A 24,787-nucleotide genomic window follows, 5' to 3' on the forward strand; every position below is an offset into this window, starting at 1 on the left:
TGCTACCCTCAGCCTAGGATGGGACCCAAGGAGGGAATGCTCAACTATTCTTTGGAAATCCTAACCTTGGAAAGAAAGAGAGGGAGATGAACAAATAATAGGTACTACCTCAGAGATTCCCAGAAGTTGGAACTTGAGCCAAGTTCCCAGGCTTGAGCCCCTTCTCCCCCTCAAACACACATACTCCCCCCTGGGATGGGTGGAGCCCCAAAGAAACAGCTGGAAATTTCCCAGTCCTCTCCTAAGAGAATAGAGGCCCATTCAAGGAAGAAGCATTGGGGGAGGGGGAAAAGAAAAAGTGGGGGCAGAGTAACATGGATCAGCTCAGTCAGGCCTTAGAGACAGGAACACAGTGCATTGTGAGACAGATTTGCTCAGCAACTGGTGTAGAGCACTGCAGAGACAGGAAACGTCACAATGGCTCTCTGAGAACCGGAGATGTCTCAATTGTTAGAGCCAGTCCTCCGCCTGTTCCCATTACAGTACTGCTTGGTCACTCATAAGTCCAGGAGAAAGCGCTTGCCAAGTGAGATAGACAGGTTGAACTAACACTACTGCCTAACTCTGTGAAGACTAAACAAATGACTGAAAGGTCAACCAAGTCCCAGGTGCTTATAATGCTCCTCCAGATCCCCCCTTAAAGTAGATGATCTGAAAGAGTAAAAGCCTGCAGATAGCCAGCAGGGCTAAGTGTACTTAGGAGAAAAACAATTAGACAAATCTCTCCACTGAAACCTTGGTCACTGAATTTCCTTTCCCTCTTACCCCTCCCCTCCAGGAGAAAGAACAGCTCCCGTCTTACCAGCAAGGAGACTGGGTGTGGTTACTCATCTATCATCTTCACTGTACAGAACGGAGCTTTCTCCAAGTGTTTTTAAGATGAACAATTTGACCTTGTAATCCCACCACTTGGCTAATACTCCAGGGAGGAAAAAGAAAGGCCCCCTATAAACCAATACAAGAGCAGCACTGCCACTGACAGGAGGATGGCTGAACAAACCGTGGCATACGAATATAGTGGAGTCCCATTGTACAGGAAATCACAAACATGAGAAAGTTAAAAAAAAAAAACCATAGAAAAACCTCGTATGTATGAAGTGATGAACCAAATAAGTAGAACCAGAAGAATATACACAACGAAATGTAAATGATACAAAGACAGTTAAACTCAGAGTTGTTTCAAAGACCAGTCCCGAGAGCCAAAGAACAATATTTGGAACACGCTTTCCCCATCTTGGGAAAGAGGCTCAGGGAACTACGGAAACAAATGTTGTATTTGCTACCTATGGCACTTGTTTTGTTTAACTGTTTTTCTTTGTTACAAAAGAGGATTCTATGGAGGGAAATATATTGGGAAATGACCAGGAGGGCAAGAACATTTCCTTTTATGTTTGTATCCCAAGCTCTGAACTTGGTGCCTGGCACATAAAAGAGGCTTAATGAATATTTGTTGAATTGAATTTGAAATGAACTGAGGCAAAGTGAAGAAGCAGGAGAATAATTTATACGGTAACAACATTTTTAAAGAAAAGCAACTTTGTTGAAAACTTAAGAACTCTGATCAATATAATGATCAACCACAATTCCCGAAGACTGATTATTTGATTAAGTTTGCTAAACTTATAGACTCAAGGTGCCAAAGCTGGAATGCTTTGTTTGACTATGCATATTTGTTACACTGGCTTTCTTTTTCCTTTTTAAGGGAAGAAAGCCCAGGGAGGTAGAAAGAAATGGGGACAGAGCAGCAAAAAAAAAAAAAAAAAAGAGGATCTTTGAGGCATCTCTTAAAAAAATGCAGAGAATGAAAAGAAGGCCATAAATGCAAAGAAAAACAAGGGAGGTGAAATAAATATCTGCAGTTTCAAGTACAATCCTCTTCTTTCTTTTCTACTGTATATATGCAAGTGTCCATTTTATTCGGTGTTTATTAAATTCAAAATAAAATTTTTTTTAAAAAATTAACTGAACTGAAAAAAGAGATGGAGGAAAAATCTAGTTCTAAGCAATATTAAATCTAGGGACGATTCTGCCAATTGATGTTTTGCCTGCCCAACACCCCACCAGCTGTGTGTTGGGAAATCTATCTCTGAAAAGTCTCTGCAGGGTGGAATGGCAGCTCTTACGGTAAAACGGAGCAAGAGGGAAGAGGATATTAGAACTCTAGGGCCTAGTTCCTGATTCTCCTACTTGATATTTAAGAGATAAGGCAAGTGAACTTCCTAGTGCCTTAGTCTCAGGAGAAGTAGAGGAGTCGGAGGCAATGATACTGGCCAATGACTGAACAGCAATACAGAAATATAAATATAAAGTGCTGCATAAATGTTTAGTATCATCGAGCCATTTCCTCAGCTTTCAACTACTCCCTATACCGTCTAAGAGGCACTTTTCTAGCATTTGCTAAATGAAATCACTAAATTGGGGCAGGGCTCTTTATCCACACAAAACCATGTTAAGATCAAATCTAGTGTGCGCGCATGTCTGTGCGCGCATGTCTGTGCGTGCACACGCACACACACACACACACACACACACACACACTTCATGCTCTAAAATACTCTACTGGTCATAGCAGAACAATGTGTTATTTCCTCCAGCCCCACTGTACACATTAACAAAATGATTTCTGAAGAGACCAGCCCCCCCCAAATTCTACCTCTGCCTACCCCCCCTCATAGGAAAAGGAAGTGGTCTCTAACCAAAGAAAGGAGTTTCTCATATGCAAAGGTCACTTGAATTTACTTAGAATGTATTGAAGGAAATGGAACCTCTCCTCCCTCAGAAGGTGTTTCTACTATCATGAATGTGTGAAGCCCTCTTCTCTCTCACCACCTTCCCCCGCAGTACTTATCTTAGATGATTACCAGAGATTCCATTGATATCACCCTCCATACCCAGACTGAACCCAATTTTAGCCTTAATGACTAAAAAGAACCTTAAACAACTATCACTGGGCCTACATTAACTCATTAAGTGTAAAAAAAAGTCCATTTTTAAGACAGATTGGTCATATCAAGCTATAACTCTCACCTACAACTTCCACTACTATCCTAGTGACAGGGTTGACCAATTTCTAAATATTTCCATTCCTAGATGCTATCAGGCTAAAAGGATAGGAATACAGCTGACAGATAAACTATACCAAATAGCTCTGTAACCTACAAAACAAAACCTATCCCACTATGACACATTCTTGGAATCTAGAAATGGGGAACCCCAGTTACAACTACAGGACTGAGTTTCCTGAGATTAATGATTATCATACTCACAAGCTCCCACAGTAGTCATTACTTGCCCCCTCAACTACAGAATGCCCAAAATGCCTCACCAATTCAGTCACCAGTACAAAAGCCTTAGTAAGACAAACTCCAATTCCTTTCTTCTCTTCTCCTTTTAGGACTAGCTGGACTCCAAAGGAAGGGGTTAAAGGGTCTGGGAAGAGTTCTCTGCATCTTTGCGGTGGTTAACTGAGTCCCTCATCAGCTCCGGGGTGTCCATGGCATAATCAATCAAAGGTTGCTATTCCTATGATACCCAAATCTTACTCTGCAGCCAAGGATCAATAAATACCTAGAAACTAATAAAAACAACTGATTGCCCAATATTGCAGGATCTTTCACAATTCCAATTCAATGTCTACTTAATAAACAATTATTACACTATATCAAAAACAAAAAGGGTGAATACACCACTAACAAAGATGAAATTAAAACAATTATTAGAATAATTTTGCCCAATTATATGACAACAAATTTAAGTGAAATGGAAGAATATTTACAAAAATATAAACTGTCCAGACTAACAGAAGAGGAAAGAGAATAACTAAAAAACCTATTTTAGAAAAGAAATTGTATAGGCCATAAATGAAATTCCTAAGAAAAAACATCAGAACCAGATGGGTTTACAAGTGAATTCTACCAAATATTTAAAGATCAGCTCCTTCTATTATTAAAGAAATTATTTGGAATAATAGACAAAGAAGAAATCCTATCAAACTCCTTTTATGAAACAAATTCGATGCTGATGCCTAAACCAGGAAAAGCAAAAACAAAGAAAGAAAATTACAGACCAATTTTGCCAATGTTTATTGATGGCAAAAATCCTAAATAAAATACTAGCAAGGAATCTCACAACATATCACAGAGATATCACACTGTGACCAAATGGGATTTAAACCAGGAATGCAGACTTGTTCAACATAAGGAAAACTACTAATACAATTTATTAGATTAATAATAAAATCAACAAAAATAATATGATTATATCAATAGTTATAGAAACAGCTTTTAGCAAAGTACAACACTCATTCCTATTAAAAACATCTGAAAGCATAGTGTAAGTGGATTTTCCTTAAAATAATAAGAAATATCTACTTAAAAGCATCAGCAAATTGTCTGTCCCAGGGATAAAATTGGAAGTCTTTCCAATAAGATCAGAAGTGCAAAAAGGATGCCCATTATCACCAATATTATTCAGTATTTTACTAGAAATGCTAGCAATACCATTAAGAGGAGAAAAAGAAACTGAAGGATCAGAATAAACAATGAGGTAATAAAATCATTTCTTTTTTGCAAATGATATGATGGTATATAGATGGTATACTTAAAAAACACTAGTGATTCAACTAAAAAATTAGCTAAAACAATTAATGAGCAAAATATCAGGATGTTAAATTAAACCCACATAAATCATCAGCATTTCTATATATCACAAAGCCCTGCCAGAAGAGATGGTAAGTGATATTTCATTTAAAATAACTATAGATAACAAAAAATATCTGACAGTATATCCACCAAGACAAACCCAGGAACTATATGAACATAATTATAACATACTTTTTATACAAGTAAAGCTAGATTTAAATAACTGGATAAATATTAATTGCTCATAGATAAAACAAGTAAATACCATAAGGATGACAATTCTACTTAAACTAATCTACTTATTCAGTGCCATTCCCAATAAAACTACCAAAAAAAATTTTATTGAGCTGGAAAAAAAAACAAAATTCAACTGGAAGAACAAAAGGTCAAGAATATTAAAGGAATTAAAGGAAAAAATGTAAAAGAAAGAGGTCTTAAACTTTGTTTAAAGCAATAATTATCAAAACTATCTGGTACTGGTTAAGAACTAGAATGGTGGAATGGTGGAATACAGTAGATAAACGATATACAACAGTAAATGATTACAGTAACCTCGTGTTTGATAAATGCAAAGATCTAAGTTTCTGGGACAAGAACTCTCTGCTTGATAAGAATTTTTGGGAAAATTGGAAAGCAGTCTGGTAGAAATTAAGTACAGACCAGTATCTTACACTATTTACCAAAACAATGTAAAAATGGATACATGAGTTAGACATAAAGGGAGATATCTAAAGTAAATTAGAAGAGCATGGAATCTATTGCCTATCAAAATTTATAGATAAGAGAAAAATTTATGAATAAACAGAATATAGAGAGCATTGTAGGATGTAAAATGGATAATATTTATTACATTGAGTTAAAAAGGTTTTATACAAATAAAACCAATGTAGCGAAGATTAGAAGAAAACCAGAAAATTGGTGGGGGGAGGAATTTATAGCCAGTTTCTCAGATAAAGGTCTTATATTTCAAACATATAGAGAGCTTTGTCAAATTTATAAGAATATGAGTCATTCCTTGACTGATAGTCAAAGTACATGAATAGGAAGTTTTTGGAAGAAGAAATAGAAGCTATATAGAGTTGCATTTCTAAATGCTCTAAATCACTATTGATTAGAGAAATGCAAATTTAAAAAATTAAAGCAACTCTGAGGTACCATTTATACCTATAAGATTAGCCAAAATGACAAATGCTGGAGGAGATGTGGAAAAATTGGGATACTAATACAATGCTGGTAGAATTGTGAACTGATCCAACCACTGTGGAGAGCAATTTGTAATTATGCCCAGAGTTATAAAACTGTATAAACTTCAACCCAATAATATAACTCTTAGATCTGTTTCCCAAGTCTACATGTTTTAAAATATTTATAGCAGCTCTCTTCATGGTAGCAAAGAACAGGAATTGAGGGGATACCCATCACTTGGGGAATGACTGAATAATTGTAGTATATGATTGTGATGGAATACTATTGTACTGTAAGAAATGATGAGGAGGCTGATTTTAGAAAAACATGGAAAGACTTAAATGAAACATGTGTTTGTCCTTCCTTACCGAAGAAGACCATGCCATCAGAGAAATGATTTGCATGTGACTTGCACTTGACTTTGTTTTGAGTGAGGGAGGGCTGTGCAGGTCACCAGCCTCACTTCTCCTCCAGAGTCATCTGAATCCAGTGACCAGATATTCATCAGGATGACTGGAGATGACCCAGGATGAGGCAGTTGGGGTTAAGTGACTTGCCCAAGGTCACACAGCTAGTGCGTGTCAAATGTCTGAAGTGAGATTTGAACTCAGGTCCTCCTGACTCCTGCTCTGGTGCTCTATCCGCTGCACCACCTAATGCAAAGTGAAATGAGCAGTAACAGCAATATTGTTCAAAGAGTAACTGTGAATGACTACACTATTTTGAGTATGATCATTTTTATCATAATTTGAGTATGACAATATGATTATTCAAATCAGCTACAAAGGACTTATGAAGGAAAATGTTATCCACCTCCAAAGAAAGAACTAATATAAGGAAGTACATAATGTATGCTTTCACATATATACCTTTATCAAATATTGGTCTTCTCTAATGCGGGGTTGGAAGGAAATAACTCAGAAATCAAAATGGAACAAAAAATAAAAATAAAAATAAAATATGCTGTGTCTGAATCGAACGATGATCCTAAATGGGAAGCCAAAGACCCATTCCTAGTCCTATCTTAACTTGGGAAACTATTTGTGCCAGAATTTCCTTCTTCCAAATGTAGAAACCAAAAAAGAAACTGATTTTCCCAAGAAGGGAATGGGATGGGGAAGGGAAAGGATACAGGAAAATGTGTAGAAAGTTCTTTGCCAAGAGAAGAGACTCTCAATTATCTATGAACGCTAGAACTGGAGAGGATCATAGGATCATTTAGCCTAACTTCTTTATTTTATAGATGAAGAAACTAAGGCTCAGAGAGGTTTAAGTGACCTGTTCAAAGTTATACAATTCAGTAATGGCAGAGTTAAGGTGAGAATACAGGTTTCTTGGCTTCTACTTCTGGACTCTATTACACTCACTACACTGACCTTGCAATTAACAGACCTGCACAACTTGTAAACTTCTTTGGGCAGCAGATAGGTTAGACTATGGATAGACTGATATGGGTGGTTGCCTCTGGTCATGTGAGAAACAGGAGAGAGTATACAGTGGCAACCCGACATTTTTTAAGGGCCACCTGAAATCCTTTGGCAGACCCTAACTGTGAGGTTGCATGTTGTGCAGGCATGCAATTAACTAGTTTGGATTTCCTTTCCTTTCCTTGTCTCCCAGCAAGGGAGAATAATTACTCTGAATGATTTCCCCAGACTTCATAGACAAGAGTTCTTCATCTTTTTTGTGTTATAGGTCCCGCTGCCTTTGACAGTCTGATGCAGCCAAATATGACTTACTACTGTGAATTGCTATCTTCATTGATAATTTAAGGAAACGGTAAATTTCAGTTAGAGGTTTAGTTCACTAAAGATTTCACTGACCTCTTGAAATCAATCCACATACCTTTTAGGGTCTCATGGACCACAGGTTTAAAAAACCCTTGCCTTAGATAATTAGTTTCTGAACACTTGAGAGGACGCTACGAAAGGTTCTTACAATCAGTGAACAAATACTTACTGAACATCTCCATGGTGTCATAGTACTTCACAAAGTATTCAAATATCAGTAAGGAAAAAGTCTCCCTTCTCCCCAAGCTGCATGCCAAGGGGCACCTATGTCCCAGAAATCAACAAAGCTAAAGTTTACTGGACAAGACAATATCTGTGTTCGGTTATTTAGAGTTTGGGGGATTGAATGAAGTGATGGGAATTGTGGCCAACAAAGAGGGAAATGTGTATTCCAAATGCAATGCTACTTTATCCTCAGTTAAATTTCAAAAATTAACAGAGAACTACCTTATATCCTTCAAGAGACTTCAAAAGCAGTGATAGACATTGCCTAGATGACTGGGCCAGTAGGCAGAAGAAAGTCCAAGAAAGAAGAAAGACTATTTTCCTTCAAAGAAGCATGAGTAGAGTTTCCCACATGGATTTTATGTCTAAGGAGCAAAAACAACCAATGAGCTGACTCCACAGGATGAGCTAACAAATAGCCATTAAGTTTTCCTGTAGCAACAGTCATCAAAACAGAATTTTTCAACTTGGTAATATTTTCCTCCCATCTCTTGCATCTCTTACTCAAACAAGTTTGTTGTTTTTGGGTGTTTTTTTTCCTTTTACATAATCTGAAAGAGGAAATCAAGCCTCTTTACAGCAGAGACCTCAGGCGCCAAACTAAACTCAGAACAGATATTCCCAGCTGGATCCAAGTTCCTGGAGTATAGGAGGATATGATGGAAAGTTTGGACTTGAAACCCATTTCACCCCCCACATCCTCCCATCTCCCATCTCTCCTTTTCTCTTTTTCTTTTTCTTCCCCCCCACCCCACCCTTCATCTATCTGTCTGCTCCTCCTCTTCCTGTTCTTCTTCCCTCCCCCCTTTCTCCTAAGGATCTTAAGACACACCTAACCGGAGAACAAGCCACAACTTTTTTCTCTCCTCCCTACATCAACACTTCTGTCATTAGAAATCACTCAGCAAAGCTTAGGGAAAGGAGTGAGGATGGTGGGGTAGATGGGTAGGTATGAATATGATGAGGACTGGAGGGATAGGGGCACAGAAACTCCATGACTGGGCCATCTGGGAAAGAATTCACAGACTCAAGCGTTGTTGAAGTCAAAGTAAAGATTTATTATACTTTTCAGTGGTCAAGGGTTCTTAGGGAAGCTGCAACCTTAGAGGGGTACAGGAAAAGTTTATATAGGATATTCTATAGTAAAACAGATGCCAAATATGCTAACTAGGTGATTTGGGGAGGGATTAGGGAGTGGTTAAGAAGTGATTAGTTCTTAAAGGAACATGCACTTTGGGTATCTCTGCTCAGGTATTTTACCCAGAGTTCACTGGGAAATAGCCCAAGGCAGGGCTACATGGAGGTGTGGTTTTAGGCCTGAACCTTCACTAAATCAACTAAGGGTCAGGGTTGATTAAGGAATACCAGGCTGCTCTCATCAATGTCTTGTTAGACAAGATAAAGGTAAGGGAATATATGTAGGTCTAAGTTCAGGATATATATGATTGGTCAGTGAGTAGTAAGTGTGGTCATGACCCAGTACATAGCCAATTCATCCAGTACATGGATGGTTCAGACTAATAAGTTCTACAGGTGCAGCTAGCTACTGAAGCAGAAAGGGAGATAATGGCTGTTGCTGGGGCAGGCTATGTCCTTGGGATGGGGAGAAACTGCCTGGGATTGTGTTTCAAGGCTAGGGAGAAATATGATTTTTAAAGGGAAATATTATTTTAGAATTGGGATCCAAACACATGTACCCATGCACCCCATCAGAAGGACATTTGCCTAGAAGAAAATGAAATGTTGAACTTTCCAGTTTGAGCATTGTAAACTTCACCATTGACAGTTACCAGTGTGCACTAGGAAGACACAGACCTAAGTGACCCAAATTAAGCTTTATATTCATAGGTGCAACCCTGCTCCTGGGAGAAGAAGGGGCAGCACAATGGAGAATGAAGTAGATAGGAGAGGAGCACTTCTCCAACACTTACCTTCCTGTAGCTTTACACTCTGGAGGTAGAGTGGGTTCCTCAGGACATTGCATCGTCCTGGCTCATCCTCCTTGGTGAAGAGTAACAAGTCAGAGTACACAAACAATGTCACCTGGGCAGAGAAAGAACCACACTGGATAAAATGCAACCAGCTTTTTCTTCTCCGAACAGTGGATAACACTAGCCACTAAGCAAAAACCCAAAAGGCCTAGAATCATGAGGACAGGGACTGAATCTTTTCTAAACTTTGTATACTCTCAGCACCTCATACAGTACTCTGAACACAGTAGGTGCTTAATGTGGGCTGAATGACTGGAGTCATACTCTGACTTACCAGACTTGCTCTATTTGATTGAACAAGTAGGTCTGGAACCACATCTTTAGCATTGTTATCTGAAGCACTTACAAGCTACTGACATGGCCCAGGCTAATAATAAGCGGCAGGAGTGCACTGTCCACCTCTCAAATCCTGGACCACTAATTATGAAACCAGGGGCGAATTACAGGTCTCTGGTTCCTCTAATTCCTCAAAACATAAAACAGGGAAATTTCCCCTATTGCCAAACAGCGCTAACCAGGCCTTTCTTCTGCTCTGATAACCATGCCCCATTGCCATGATCAAGGTGGTTACTGTCAACCTCCTCCAGCTCAGCGACAGAGTATCAAAGGAGAGGATAGTTCCTATTATCTTTTATTTTGATCTATACATCTAGATTTAGGCCAGAAGTTTCTCAGTAACAATTTTAACTCGTATTCACTCAAGAATGCTTCTAGAAAAGCAATGATATTCATCGGTTACATGTGTTGTAGCACTTTTCAATCTGCAACACACTTTCATATACAACATCTCATTTGATTTTCCAGTACTCTGTGGGAGGAAGGCAGGAGAGATGACATGAGCTCTATTTTTGCAGATAACACAACTGAAGCTCAGAGAAGTCACACAGGTATGACACCAAAGAGATTCAACCCTTGGGACTAGAACCCAGAATTGATGCACTCAACTAGGTCGCTGGTTGTCATTTTAACAATTTGCTGTCTGACAAAAACATGCATGTTACTTATATAGTCTCTGTTTGTATTGTTCACTTCAAAAATCAGCACTCACATTATATCACAATTAAACTGACTCAGCAATGTATTTATCTGGTGGTTCTTTCTTATTGATCTTTCTTGAAATGGCTAATTTAGTATTTCTACATTCTGAAAGTCACTCTAACCTACCACACTCAAGATTAGACTGCATCTGATCTTTTCTCTGGAAATCTCATGGCAGCCACTGGCCAAAAGCAACAAAATGTAACTAATCTAAGACCCTCAAATGAAATCATTACATGTCACTGTGTGGATACATTTTTGTTGACACCCTTTCTGCCCCTCTAGTACTGGCCCTTCTGTGGAGGGATTCTTAAAAATTGTAGAACTTACTCTCATTGTTAGCACTTAAGAGACACATGAGCTAATGGTATTAATTCCTTGAATGTGTATATCATATTTGGTCATTTATAATATTGGATCTTCTGCAATTATCCTGAGGTCGATGTTATCATTTCTAATTTAAAGATGGGGAAACTAAGCCTTGAGGAAGTTAAGTGGCTGCCCAGGGTCACACAGATAGTCAATAGCAGATCTAGACATAGACCATAGGACTTTTGACTGATCTATGGTATGAGAGCCTTTCTGTTTGTCCTGACTATTTTCTCTAACATCCTAGTTTTCTAATATCAAGACCTTAATCTTTTTTGAGTCATGGTCCCCTTGGGCTGAGCAATGATGCCTACGGGCCCCTTCTCAGAATAATGTTCATTGCCTATATTCATAATCGGAAGAAATACTAAGTTTCAGTTAGAGGCTAATGAAAATAAAAATGTCATTTTTTTCCCCATCCAAGTTCATAGACCCACTATGAACTTATTCACAAGTGCCTCTTGACCTAAGCTCCTGATCTATATATAGCTCTCTTGACTACTGAATGACAGAGCTAGGACTCAAACCCAGGTTTCCTAGTCCAATGTGTTTATACCTCTACCACTCTACTCTGTATGACCTAGCAGCAAAAGAATCATATGAGTATAGCCTTCTAAGGAACTTGTAATGCTAACAGGGTGGAAATATGGGGTCAGAAGTAGTAAGAAAAGGGAGAGAAAGGAAAGAGTACCATTAGTGAAGAGAAGTATGTAAAGACTTCAACCCACATGAATACAAAAAAGGATTTAGGATGAGGAGTGGAGGTAAGGGAAAATTAGACACTAGAGTAGTAAAAAAGGAAAGAAAGAAAGAAAGAAAAAGAAAATCCTATATACACACACATACACACACACTCAAAAAAACCCCAAAACATCACCTCAGTCTTTCCTCTCACTTTCTCTCAATTCGAGCCACAAATAGGCAGCATGGAGGTGGTGGACAGAATTAAAACAAAGTCTGCAAGCCAAAAAAGTCATAGAGGTGCAGAAGTGGACAACAAAATGGGAGAAAGACAGCAGAGACATAAAGAGGGCTAAAAGTTAGTTTATTAACTCTCCAGTCTCAAAATTGGAAAAGCGTGGTTTTAAGAAAACTATTAAAACAGGAATCACAGTGTAGTCTAGACAGGAAGTGATTAAGGACTGAATAAAGAATTTCCCCAAAGGTCAGGTCAGGGAAAAGGATGGAGCTGGCAAAAGTCTGGAGATGGTGACAGGGGGTGAAAGGGTACAAGTGAAGTCCAGACAGACCCTTAATCTCACTTTCATCAGCTGGTCCTAATTGGAACCCCACCAAGAGGCCTCTGAGAAAAGATCCAGAAAGAGACAAAACAAACCCAACACCAACCTCTAAGGAAGAACAAGAAACAAACACTGCAAGGCCCCAACCTTTAAGTCTTAACATGGCCTCCTTTCCCAAGGATCACAATGAGTTAGAATATCTGGTTTTCCCCTACTACCCTTGCATCAGGGAAACATCTATTGACCTAAAGAACTACAATTTTGTAAAAACTTCAAAGGCTAGAGATATACTCAGAATGTCCCAACTTTCTCCTTGACATCCTGCTCCAAATCTATCATCTAGAAATTTATTTTAAGTCTTCCTGATGCTGTTTTTATTTAGGGCTTTCGCAACTTCTCCAAGTATTAAGTGCCATGTATCTCCTATTCTCTAATTTTAAACATATACATTTTTCCTCTGTATCTCATTTAAGTTTTACAGGGGACTTACTAATTCAGCAACTCTGATGATTAGTTACGCTGTGTTGTTGTTTTTTTTAAATAACAACTATAAAATAATGAGACTGGCAATGTGGAGAGAAGTTCTGGGTACATACACAGTCTTTGAGAGTGCACCACGTTGGCAGGAGTCCTTACCAAAGAAATTACCATAAAGTAATGAGATTGGTAGTGTAGCTGGAAAACTATTGACATGAAAACCAGAAGACCTAGGTTTTCTCATCTCTGACATTAGTTCACTGTATAACCGTGGATAATTCATTTACCTTTTCAAAGGTCTCAGTTTCCTCATCAGTAAAATGAAAAAGTTAGACTTGATCTCTAACGTACCTTCCAACAATAAAAATCTCTGATTCAACAGAGATAGGGACAAGAATGGGGACCTATGACTGTCAAGGGCACCGCCATCCTTCCAGTCCTCCAGGCTCACAACTTCAATGTCATCCTTGACTCTCACTCCTATGTATTTAATTCATTGCAAAATCTTGTTTCTACTTACAGAACATCTTTTATATCAAGACCCTTTTCTCTTCTGACATACTCATCACTCTGGTACAGGCCCTCATCACCTCAAGCCTGGACTACTGCAAACAGCCTGCTGTGGCTCTGCTGGTCTCTAGTCTCTCTCCTCTCCACACTGTCCTCATTCAGCTGCCCTACCTTCCTAAGGCACACAGATAACCATGTCACCTACCTCCTCAGTGAGCTCCAGTAGCCCCCTGGAGCAAAGATAAACTCTTCTGTTTAGCATTTAAAACACTTCCTAACTCCTCAGTCTTCTTCAGCTTTACTCACCTCTTTCCCCAGGACACTGTATCTCATCTGCCTGTTTCCACCCCTCTGCACTGGCTGTCCCTCAAGACCACCTTGGCCTCTTAGTTCCCCTGGCCTTCTGCAAGAGGCCCTTCCTGTTCTCCCAAGCTACTCGTGCCTTCCCCTCTAAGGCTGCCTTCCATCCACTCTGTATACATCTGGTGGGTACCTATTTTTTATGTGCTGACTGTCCCAACAGAAGGTGAGCTCTTGGACAGCAGAGACTTTCTGCCTCCCTTTGTACCCTCTGAGCATAGCACAGTGCCTGGAACATGGTAAGAACTTAATAAATGCTTGCTGACAGACTAAATAACTGAGTGGGCCTGTGATTTTATTGGTATAAGGAACTACCGTGTGAAAGGGATTCCTTTTACAAAACCAAGTCAGCACCTTCTCTGTAATGCACAGTCTTAATTGCCTAGAACAGAGGTGTCCAACATAAATGCCCCCAAACCAGACTAAAATCTAATTGGGAGATAATTAATAAAGTAAGCAAGCTGGGATCCTCATGAATGGATTAGTAGCTGTGGTTTCTATTTGGATTTGACACAACAGGTTTGGAGCATTGAGAAATTAAGTGAGTTGCTCAGGGTCACACAGTCAACCAGTTGTGTCAGGGGTGGGGCTTGAACTCGGATGTTCCTAGCTTCAAGGTCAGTTCTTTATCCACTATGCTGTCCTTCAAAGGAGTCACATTGGGGGTTGGAGAGAAGACATATGATGTAGAAGACTACAATGATGCTGCCATTTTTTCCAAATAGTTCCATACTCTTGCTTTGGATACTGTAAGCCTGTTATACCTCATTTTAAAAACTAAGATAACTGGGGAGGAGGGAGAAAAGGGAAGATGGGAGAAAAAATTGGAACCCAAAATCTTATAAAAATGAATGTTGAAAATTATCTATACATGTAATTGGAGAAAACATAAAATTCTATTAAAAAAACTAAGATAATACAACCCAATCTGATCCTATTATTATTCACTAAAGTCAACTCCAAATGAATAATAAAACCAGAGAATATTAGAGGTGGTGAGTACCTTAGAGACTATCTAGTCTAAGTGCCCAGTTTTATCTAGTCCACTTTCATCATTTTAAAAATAAAGAAATTGAAGCACAGACTAAGTGCTCATGGCCATTTCAAAAAGTCAAGTCCATAGTTGAAGATTTTCTTTCACTGAAGGTATTCAAAATAGCATTCTACAGACCATAAAGGCCATTCCTAAAGAGAATGTTTTGATGAAATTCATCATTGGGATAAATGTTTATCCTTCCAAAGTGGCTAGTTTGAGCTGAACAGAACTCCTTTGGATGAATATACTGACTGTTGTTATTGTTTTTCTTTATCCATTTCTACCTGAATGGCACCAAAGGAATACACAGAACAATAGGTTCTCTCCACAAAAGAAAGTATGGTTAAAGTCCATCTCTAATTCCAGGGATGGAAATCTAGTTAGTCTAGCAGCAAAGTCAAACTTAGGATTTAATCCATGATGTAATGGGTTCACAGTGGCGCAAAGGTACATGATTTCCAGGTTCACTGGTAAATAGACACAAAACCTATAGTTCCTAGAAAGGCTCTGTTCTAGTAGGTAAGATCAAGCCAGACAGTTAAGGCTGAAATGGAATAAGCCAAGGCCCTGAAAATGGGACTGGGGATGAAACTCACTGGGGCACTTGCCCAATGCCATTCTAGGCTACAGAGGAAGAGATGGACATAGTCACAACACAGAGTATCATTAATCTTAACTTGGCAGAACTGGAGGCCAATAGAAGTCAGAGCCTATAAAATAAAGAACAGATTTTAGATTTGTACTAATGTGGACAGGAGGTGCGTAGACAACTAAAATCTCCTAATAAACTAAAAATTCCATTTCAATCAATCAATAATTTCAATTTCTCCCTCCTCCCACACCTCTCAACAGAGTTGGTCTCAGTTTGTCCTCTTTTCTCCATCTTTGGAAGTATAAAGGAGCAACAAAATGACTCCAAGTCCAGCAATGATGGGAAAAGTCAGGTACCTGGATAATTTACAAAAGTGAATATCTTACCTTGGAAGTTTTGTTTCTCCCCTCATAAAGCATAAGCTCTTCAGCCAGCAACAGAGTCCGAGCTGTGTTACAGAGATCTAGGGGCTGAAAACAAAGCACAGCTTGAACTCAGATTAGAGTAGAAGAATCCTGATGGGGTGGAGGGGGAGAAGAGAAGCCCAGGATCAGGGTTGGCCCCACTGGAGCCTGGGGAAGATATGAGCTAGCTGAACCAGCTGGGAACACAACTCTCAGTGGAGGAGAGACTGCTGACTGGTTGGCTAGAACGGAAGAGGGGAGAAACCACTTACTTGCACTCAACACCTACACAGCCTCACAGCCTCAAAAAAAGAGGGAAAAGTACAACCACTGTGCTTGTGTAAAGCTGCTGCAGTTGACACGCTTCAACTAACAGAGAGCCAAAAGCCAACTGTGATGAGGCTGCTTTCTCTAGGCAGGAAGCAAAATCTGACAATTTAGCCCCTTTGGACCCACCCTCTATACCCTGCCTGCTTCTTTTCCAGAGAGTTATCTTACCCACACCATAAGTGGCCTAATGCCACATACGTCCCTATCCTTTTTATTCCATACAGCAAAAGTCAAAATGAGGATCTCTCTGAGAGTCAGATTAGTTCTTTCCACAGGCTGACTGGCAGTATGTAATCCCTGTGGTGTTCTTGTATCCTCACACCCTCTGATCACAAATCAACTGAGTCATACTCCACTAGCTACTGACTTTGATTCAAGACATGTTTTCAAAGCCTTCAAGTCCTTTCTTGATCAAACTGATTGATTCTCACAGGAGGAGTTCCCAGAATATCCTTAGCCCCCAGGCCTCTGGGACCATACTAGCTTCCGCTATCATATCTCCTCTGAAGTTTTCCACTCTATTCAGTCTCAATGAAGCTGTAGGAGACAGGGACAGGGACAACACGTGTACTCATACTCATGTAGCAATATTTATTGAGGTTTATTGACAGGTGCTTAGCACTGGGTGATATTCTTAAAGAAAGCCACATTTATACCTTCCAGTCTAAAACAGTTGAAACAGATACAAACAAATGAAAAAATCAAATGATGCAGACATCGAAGCTTTCGATGCAGATATTTGAGGCTGACAAAGTTCAATGGACAGATAAAGACTATATACCTGCAAAATGTGTTTATTTTCTAAGGAGTATTGGAAAGTACTGGCTCCAAAACAGACAATCAAAGGGCAACCTCAGTCAGAGGCAAGAGAGAAGTAAGACTACAACCTAAAAAAGTCTAAAGAAAATGGCTAGACCCCATGTAAGACAAATTTACAATCATACATGGGGGAAGCCAGTGAATTCAGATCAAATGAAAAGAGCAGAGTAACAATCACATTATGAAGATCTCAAGACTCCTAATCAGTAATTTCTAAAAGACAAATTACTGGTGTTCAGCACAGAAGGCAGAGAAATGAGAACCTTTTACATTAACACTGAGAAACATATCAAAGAACTGGATCCCAAACAAGCATGAAATCACACTCTGCCACCCCTTTAACTTTAAATACAATTACTGGGCAAAAATAAAAGTCCCCAGAGGAGAGGAGTAGGGGCCAGGCATAGTGGTTGGTGGGTGTCCTGAGATCAAAAGTCTGATGCTATAGTGGGCTAAGCTGATCAGGTGTCTGCACTAAGTCTGGCACCAAGATGCTGAGCCCCCGGGTGCAGGGGCCACAAGGTTGCGGAGAGAGGAATGAACTGGCCCAGGTCAGAAATTGAGTAGGATAAAGCTCCCATGCTGATCAGCAGTGGGATTCAGCACATTAGTAGCAATTGCATTTCCAACCTAATTGAGATAGGGATAGCTAGACTTAAAAAAAGAAAAAGACAGAGACAAAAACAGATAGACAAAAGTAGGGAGTACCTTCCCTTAGTCTCCCCTTAGTCAATCAAGGTCCTACTTTCCCTGCCTGATGTTCTCTTGCCCGACTCTCCCCACACCCAATAATATGAGTACTTCAATAAAGAAAACCTTGTTTAATTCCCATAAGTTACTTGAAATCTGAAATTACATTTCATATACTGGGATGGAGGTACCCAATCTAGTGCAGAATCCTCACTCATTACTTATTATAGCCTTAAACCACAATTTCATCCTTTTCAAAATGGAATTCTCAGGGACAGTCCAAATCAAGTTCCCAGGATGATCACACCATTCCACCCGGAGCCACCATCTCACCTGCACAAAAACAGGAAACACCAAGACTTTGGGAGCCAGAGTCACATACGTGCCATAGCTTGAGTGTGGGCTGTGAGGCTTCATGATGGTACAGTTCTGGTAGTTACTATAGCCTTTTACAGTTTGCACTGTCTTCATCAGTCTGGATTTTTTCCCCAGGCCTGTGTGGGATTTCCCTTTGCTAGTGTTTCCTGTATCTGTAGGAACAAAAGAGGGAAGGAATGAGAAGGACCAGAAACCTAAGATTCTATACATACATTCAAAAAGTGTGCATAACAAAGCAAACTAGAGATCATAACGCAAGGCAAATTTAACTCCATGGGTCTTGGTAAGACCTGGTAGCATGAGAACTATGACAGGAATATGGCTCTGGAAAGGCAGTATGTCTTATTGAAAAGGAAAAAGATAAAGGTAGAAGGAGTGAATTAGCTCTGTTTGTTAAGAAGATAGACTTATGAGAAGTTGTGGTATATGATTGTAATGGAATATTACTGTGCTATAAGAAATGATGAGCAGGCTGATTTCAGAAAAACCTAGAAAAATTTACATGAACTGATGCAAAGTGAATTGAACAGAACCAGGAGAACATTGTACACAGCAACAGCAATACTGTATGATGATCAACTGTGAGTGAATCAGCACTTCTCAGCAATACAATGATCCAAGACAATTTCAAAGGACTCATGATGAAAAATGCTATTCATCTCCAGAGAAAGAACTGAGTCTGAATGCAGATCAAAAAGCATACTATTTTTTATTTTCTGTATTTTTTCATGATTTTTGTATCTTTTTTCCTTTGCATTTGTGTCTTCTTTTACAACATGACTAATATGGTAATATGTTTTGCATGACTGAACATGTATAACCTATATCAAATTGCTTGCCATCTCAGAGAGTGGAGGGGTAAGGGAGGGAGAGAGAAAATGGAACTCAAAATTTTTTAAATGTTAAAAATTGTCTTTACATGTATGTAACTGGGGGGAAATTATTAAAAAGAAGAAAACAGCCTTGTGAGAGAATCTAGGAACCAGTGAAGGAAGCATAATAAAGGTCAAGATCATTTGAATGGACATCAGCATAGGCATAAACAAAAGTGATACTGTCATCTGAGTTTACCACAGACCACCTAGACAGAAAGAGTGACATAAATGAGGAGTTTGAGAAACAGATCACAAGCTTGGCAAACAAAGTTGATCCTGGAGTGACAACAAACTTCAATTATCCAGATGCCTGCGGAATTTCAATTATCCAGCTATCTCTGCCAAAGGCAAATAATTTCTTGACTTGCAAAAGCAAGTGATAATTTTGTCTTTCAAAAGGTAGAGTAACCAACAAAAGGAATAACTTTTGAATGTAGTTCTCATTAACAAGCAAGAGCTGGTTGCTAAAGTAGGAATAATGAAAACCTGGGAGGAAACTAACCACTCCTTCTGAAAATCTGTGATACAGAACAGGAAACCCAAGCATAACAGCACATATACCCCAAATTTTGAGAAAGCAGATTTCAAAGGGTTCAGAGAAAGGATAGATGAAATAGACAAAAATCTTCTTGGGGAAATTAGCCCAGGAGCGATTACAAGGTCTTCAGAATGACAAAAAGAGAACCAATTCCAATGAGAAAGGAAAAGGAAGAATTGTCTTTAAGTATGGACACAGAGGACACCCATCAAATAACTTGCATTTTAGAAAGACATGTACAGAAAATGAAAACAAGAACAGGCAACAAAATAAATACCAAAATGTGGCATATATCTGTTAGAATAGCGTCAGGACAACTCTAAAGGACTTATGATGAAAAATGCTGTCCATCCCCAGTAAAAGAACTGATGGTGTCTGAATACAGATTGAAGCATATTTCTTTTTACTTTCTTTATCTTAAGGTGGGGTTTTTTTGGTCTATATTTTCTTTCACAACATGACTAATATGGAAATGTTTTGCATGACTATACATGTGTTATAACCTATATCAAATTGCTTGCCTTCTCAATGGAGGTAGGGGGTGGGGTAGAAAAGGAGGAAGGGAGAGAATTTGGAACTCCTAGAACTGGTAGAGGGCAGTTTCATCTCCCACTTCCAGGGTTTTGCACAGAGAGCTCCTCATGCCTAGAATGCCCTCCCTTCTTACCTCTACCTCTTGGAATCCTTAGCTTGCTTTGAGATTCAGCTCCAGTGCTACCTCCTGTTCAAAGACTTTTCTTATCCCTTCCAGTTATTAATATTCTCTTCCTCCTCAAATTACTCTGTACTTCCTTATCCAGGTACATGTTATAGTATATTCCACCCACCTATTCCATGCCTTAACATAAACTCCTTGACAAAGACAAATTTGTCTTTGTACTCCTGACCCCTAGCATGTGTTTAATAACTGTTTGTGGAATTGAACTGAATCATTAATCTATTTTTTTAATGCCTTGGGAAGTGGGGGTGGGAGGGACATGATAGAAGCGGGATTAGACTCATTCTGCTTGGCCCTCAGAGAGCAGATTTAGGATCAGTGAGTGGAAGCGACAAAGAGGCAGAATTAGGTTTGATGTAGGGAAAAACTTCCTAACAATCAGGACCATCTAAACATGAAATGGGCTGGCTTGAGAAGTCTCTTCACTGGAGATATTTAAGCAAAAACTAAATGATGACTTGGGGACAAAGTGAATGGGATTTTTGTTCAGATAAGGATCATACTATTTGGTGTCTAAGATTCTTTTAATTTAAAACTCTGTGTTCTCTTCCTCATAAATATCTTTCAATGGCATTCTCTCTAAAAAGAGTCATCAAGAGACAAATACACAAAAGAACAAAAACAACCAAACTGGAATCACCTTCACTTAAATTACTCTCCAGAGTGAAGTAGTAGTTACTGCTTGCTCCAAAGCTGCCAAACGAACAATGAATTTGGAATCTGAATACAACTGGGTTTGACTCTGGCCTTGACCTCTCACTGTCTAAATGACTTTGGCTCCCTAATTTCACCCCTTGGGGCCTCAGTTTCTTCATCTATAAGATGATCTCCGAAGTCCCTTCAAGAATTCAAAATTCTATAATCCTAAGAGTAATTTCCTACATCATTAAGAAAAAAGCAATGTAAAGCAGAAAAACCGGGCCAGAAACTTCTTAGGAAGAAACTTCAAGTGTGTAATAGTATAAACTGCTGACCAACTGCCACCAACAGGCATGCAAGCATAGAAGCTCTCATAACCACCATTTGTGGAAGCAACTCTTGTGAAGAAGAGGCAAATCCCTCCACCAACCACTATACACCAGGCAGGTAAGCCAGCCTAACTAAGGGGACAAGAGGAGGCAGCATGTGCCAGAAACATCAAACCACCATCAACCACCATCTCTCTTCAGACTCTTGGGATAGCCCAAGGCCCTAAACTCAAAAGTCTTGAGAATAGCAGCACTCCCCAAACCACCAGACCAGCTTCTATCTCATACCCTACAGCCATAATTAAGGAGAGAAATCATTGTGGAGAGGGGGCCCATCTTCATCATCACAACCAACAGGTAGATGGACACAAGTACTGGGAGTGGCAGTATCCCCCATCTCCAACCACCATTCCTGCTTCTGGCCCAGCCTTCATGGCCATCATCCATGGAAGCAAAGAAAGAGTCAGCCATGCCCACCAACTGCCAACCAATTGCCACACACAGGGAAGGTAAGCCAACCTAGGTGGAGCAGCAAGGCAGCCTGGGAGAAGAGACAGGAGGCAGCATGTGCCTGGCAAGTCAAACCATCACTACCATCTTCCCTCGGACCCTGATGGAAACAGACCCTGAACCCAAAAGTTCTGGGAAAAGTGACATTAAATAATGGCATTAAACAAGAGATACTGCTTAGTCTGCTTTGCAGATGCACCCTAAGGCCCATGGGACCATTCCAGCTGACTTACAGGTGAAACCTCCCACATGTGTTGCCTCCTCCGTTAGAACATGAAGTCTTCGAGAGGAGGGACTGTCTTTCTTTTCTATTTGTATCCTGAGCACTTACATAGTGCTTTGCACATAGTAAGTGCTTAATAAATGCTGGATCTCATTAACTATTTGTGACTATGAGATAGGAATGTTCCTCATTCCATAGGCTATCTTATGATCTCTGAGTTCTATATGGAGATACAGGTGATCCCACTTTTAGACCCAGTTTGTTCCTGGATACTACATCTAAAGTGAATTCTCATGGTGTGAAATCCTGACTATATATTGTTGCTTTCATCTATTCAGATATCCGTGGAGACCACTAAACAAGTAGATCACTGTGGCAAAGTGAAGTATTGGTCTTTAACAGGCCTGTCTGTCTATGCTTGTCCCTCGTTTTTGAAGAAGACCATGACATCAGAGAAATGATGACATGACTTGACTTTGTTTTGAGTGAGGGAGGGCTGTGCAAAATCACCAGCCTCACTTTCCCCTCCTGAGCCATCTGGATCCAGTGACCAGATATTCATCAGGATGACTGGAGAAGGCCCAGGATGCAATGGGAGACCTTGGCCTATTCAGGTACTCACTTAGAGTGAGGTAACACCCATTCAATGAATAGGTCTCTTTAAGAAGTAATCAAGGAATGGTCCTTTTAATGAGCAAAAGAAAAAAAGAAGTTAATCAAGCTGGGAGGAAAAGAACCACAGTTACTATTGCTAATCACTCTGAAGCCAGGAGAGTCCTGAAAGGAGCCATTAAGTGGAGTTTAAGCAGCAACCTATTGTTGTACAATGTATGCAACTCAGTAGTTCACATGTATATGGCAAATTGGTACAAAAAGGTTTCTCAATGACCATTTCTACAGGTCTTTTAGCTGCTGCTAGTCAGTCATTTAACAGCACAAACTGAAATCATACAACGTGCCTCTTGGGCTAGGAGCCTGGCCTCATGTTTCTGCTTCTCTCTGCCCTTGAACCCTAAGCAGTGCCAGAAGTCCCACACAACCTGCTGACTAAGAAACACAGACGTTAAGGCCTCACAAAGTGGGTCTCTACCAAAATTGTCATCTGTCACCCGGGAGAAAAAAAAACTGACTATAAAACACAAAGTTCTGAGGTTGTTTCCTTTACCCACCCTGCCACATCTCACGGAGGAGAAAGAATTATTTGGCTAAGAAACACAGTTGGCTTTCTTCCAAAACTGACCAGCAGTTATGATAGGTGTGACTGGGCACAATATTAAACCCATTAATAAAAATCAATTTTAAAAAATATCCTCAATAAGGAGCTATGAGAACAATAAAGAAAATGTATCAGTAAGAGGAAAGAGTGGAGGATAATTGTCAATTAGGAGTCTCTCTTCTGCCCTTCTCCCCCAGCAAAATATCCACTCTTGGATATACCATTCCCCTAGGCTTGCCCTCCCCTTCCAGCAGGCCTCCAGAGAGCGTGTTGGCAACTCAGGTTTTCCTCCATTTCCAAGTGAAATGCCCCCATGCAGATGTATTTTTACCTATAGGACCTAACTAGCTAGAATCATGAATCCTAACATTGCATTTGAGATCATCTACTTCAATTTCCTAAAGAAGTTACTTGGCCAGTCACAAATAGACAGTGAAAGAGGTAGAACTAGAACCGAAATCTTCTGATTCCCATTCCAATGCTCCTTACATTATATTAATCTACATGATAAGAAAAGGATAAAGGAAAAAAGTATTTGGAGGCAGCCAATCCTTGGGCATCTCTGAAATCACACTGTACCTACCTTATCTCCTCAGAGAGTCAGATCCTAGAAGACAGAGTCTGTTCTAAACTGAGAAAACATATTCTAGAGAATCCAAAATCATTGACTATGATCCAAAAAGAGACAAATGATGCTTTTGCTGGAAAGAAAAAAGGGCAACTCTACTTATCAATATTCCAAAAAGCTAATTATTCCAAAAATGGACTTCTCTGCTACATTTGACCCTGTTCACCACCACTAGTGCCCCTGGTACTCTCTGCTCCCTGTGTGTACTCTCTTTTATCTTATCAACTTCTTTTGGTGATTCAACTATCATATCTCTACACACACACACACACACACAACTCTCAGATTACACACACATACATATATTTAACAACCTACATCTGAATGTCTCAGATGCATCTGAAACTCATCATTTCCAAAATTTAATTCATTATCTTTTTCCCAAAACTATCCTCCTAATTTCCCTGCTTCTGTTGAGGGTATCACTATCTTTCCAGCAACCCAGGTTCCTAACTTCCAAGTCACTGTCAACTCTATAGGAAGCTAAGTGGAACTATGGGTAGAGAGCACTGGACCTGGAGTCAGGAAGACCTGAGTTCAAATTTGGCCTAAGATACTTCCTGTGTGATCCTCATCTGTAAAATGGGGATAGTAATAGCACCTCCTCACAGCATTGTTGTGAGGATAAAATGAGATACTTGTAAAATATTTTGTAACCTTTGAAGTGCTAAATAAATGCCAGTTCTTGCTATTATTATTACCTTAACACTTCATTCCCAATCAGTGGCCAAGTTTTACCAATTCTACCAGCAGACCATATCTGACATCCACGCTTTCCCCTCCATTCAGGTGACCACTTCCCTAGGTTCTGGCCCTCATCCTTCCTCACTTGGTTTTACTGCAATACCCTCTAACTGGTCTCCTTCCTTTCTCTCCCCTCTCTAATCCATCTTCCATACTGTTACTAAGGTATGTAAAAGTCTGACCATGGAGCTCCAGGAGTTCTCTCCTGCTGCTAGGACAAATACAAATACCTCCACTTGTGTACTAAAATCCTTTCAATCTTACTCCAACCTACCATCTTGGGTCGACTACA

General features: G+C 39.7%; 1 protein-coding gene across 7 annotated transcripts in view; it reads right to left on the reverse strand.

The window, feature by feature from the left end:
* RGS3 (regulator of G protein signaling 3) overlaps positions 1 to 24,787 on the reverse strand; it is a 176,536-nt gene that overhangs the window by 93,147 nt on the left and 58,602 nt on the right. For all 7 annotated transcript variants that reach the window (XM_072632445.1, XM_072632444.1, XM_072632446.1 and 4 more), the window contains 3 exons: positions 18,031 to 18,227; positions 15,841 to 15,924; positions 9,772 to 9,883 (listed from right to left, as the gene is read on the reverse strand). In XM_072632445.1, the coding sequence (XP_072488546.1) occupies positions 9,772 to 9,883; positions 15,841 to 15,924; positions 18,031 to 18,227 (393 nt within the window). The remainder of the gene's footprint in view (positions 1 to 9,771; positions 9,884 to 15,840; positions 15,925 to 18,030; positions 18,228 to 24,787) is intronic.

Source organism: Notamacropus eugenii, chromosome 1, assembly GCF_028372415.1.
Source record: "Notamacropus eugenii isolate mMacEug1 chromosome 1, mMacEug1.pri_v2, whole genome shotgun sequence".
NCBI classification, from domain to species: domain Eukaryota; kingdom Metazoa; phylum Chordata; class Mammalia; order Diprotodontia; family Macropodidae; genus Notamacropus; species Notamacropus eugenii.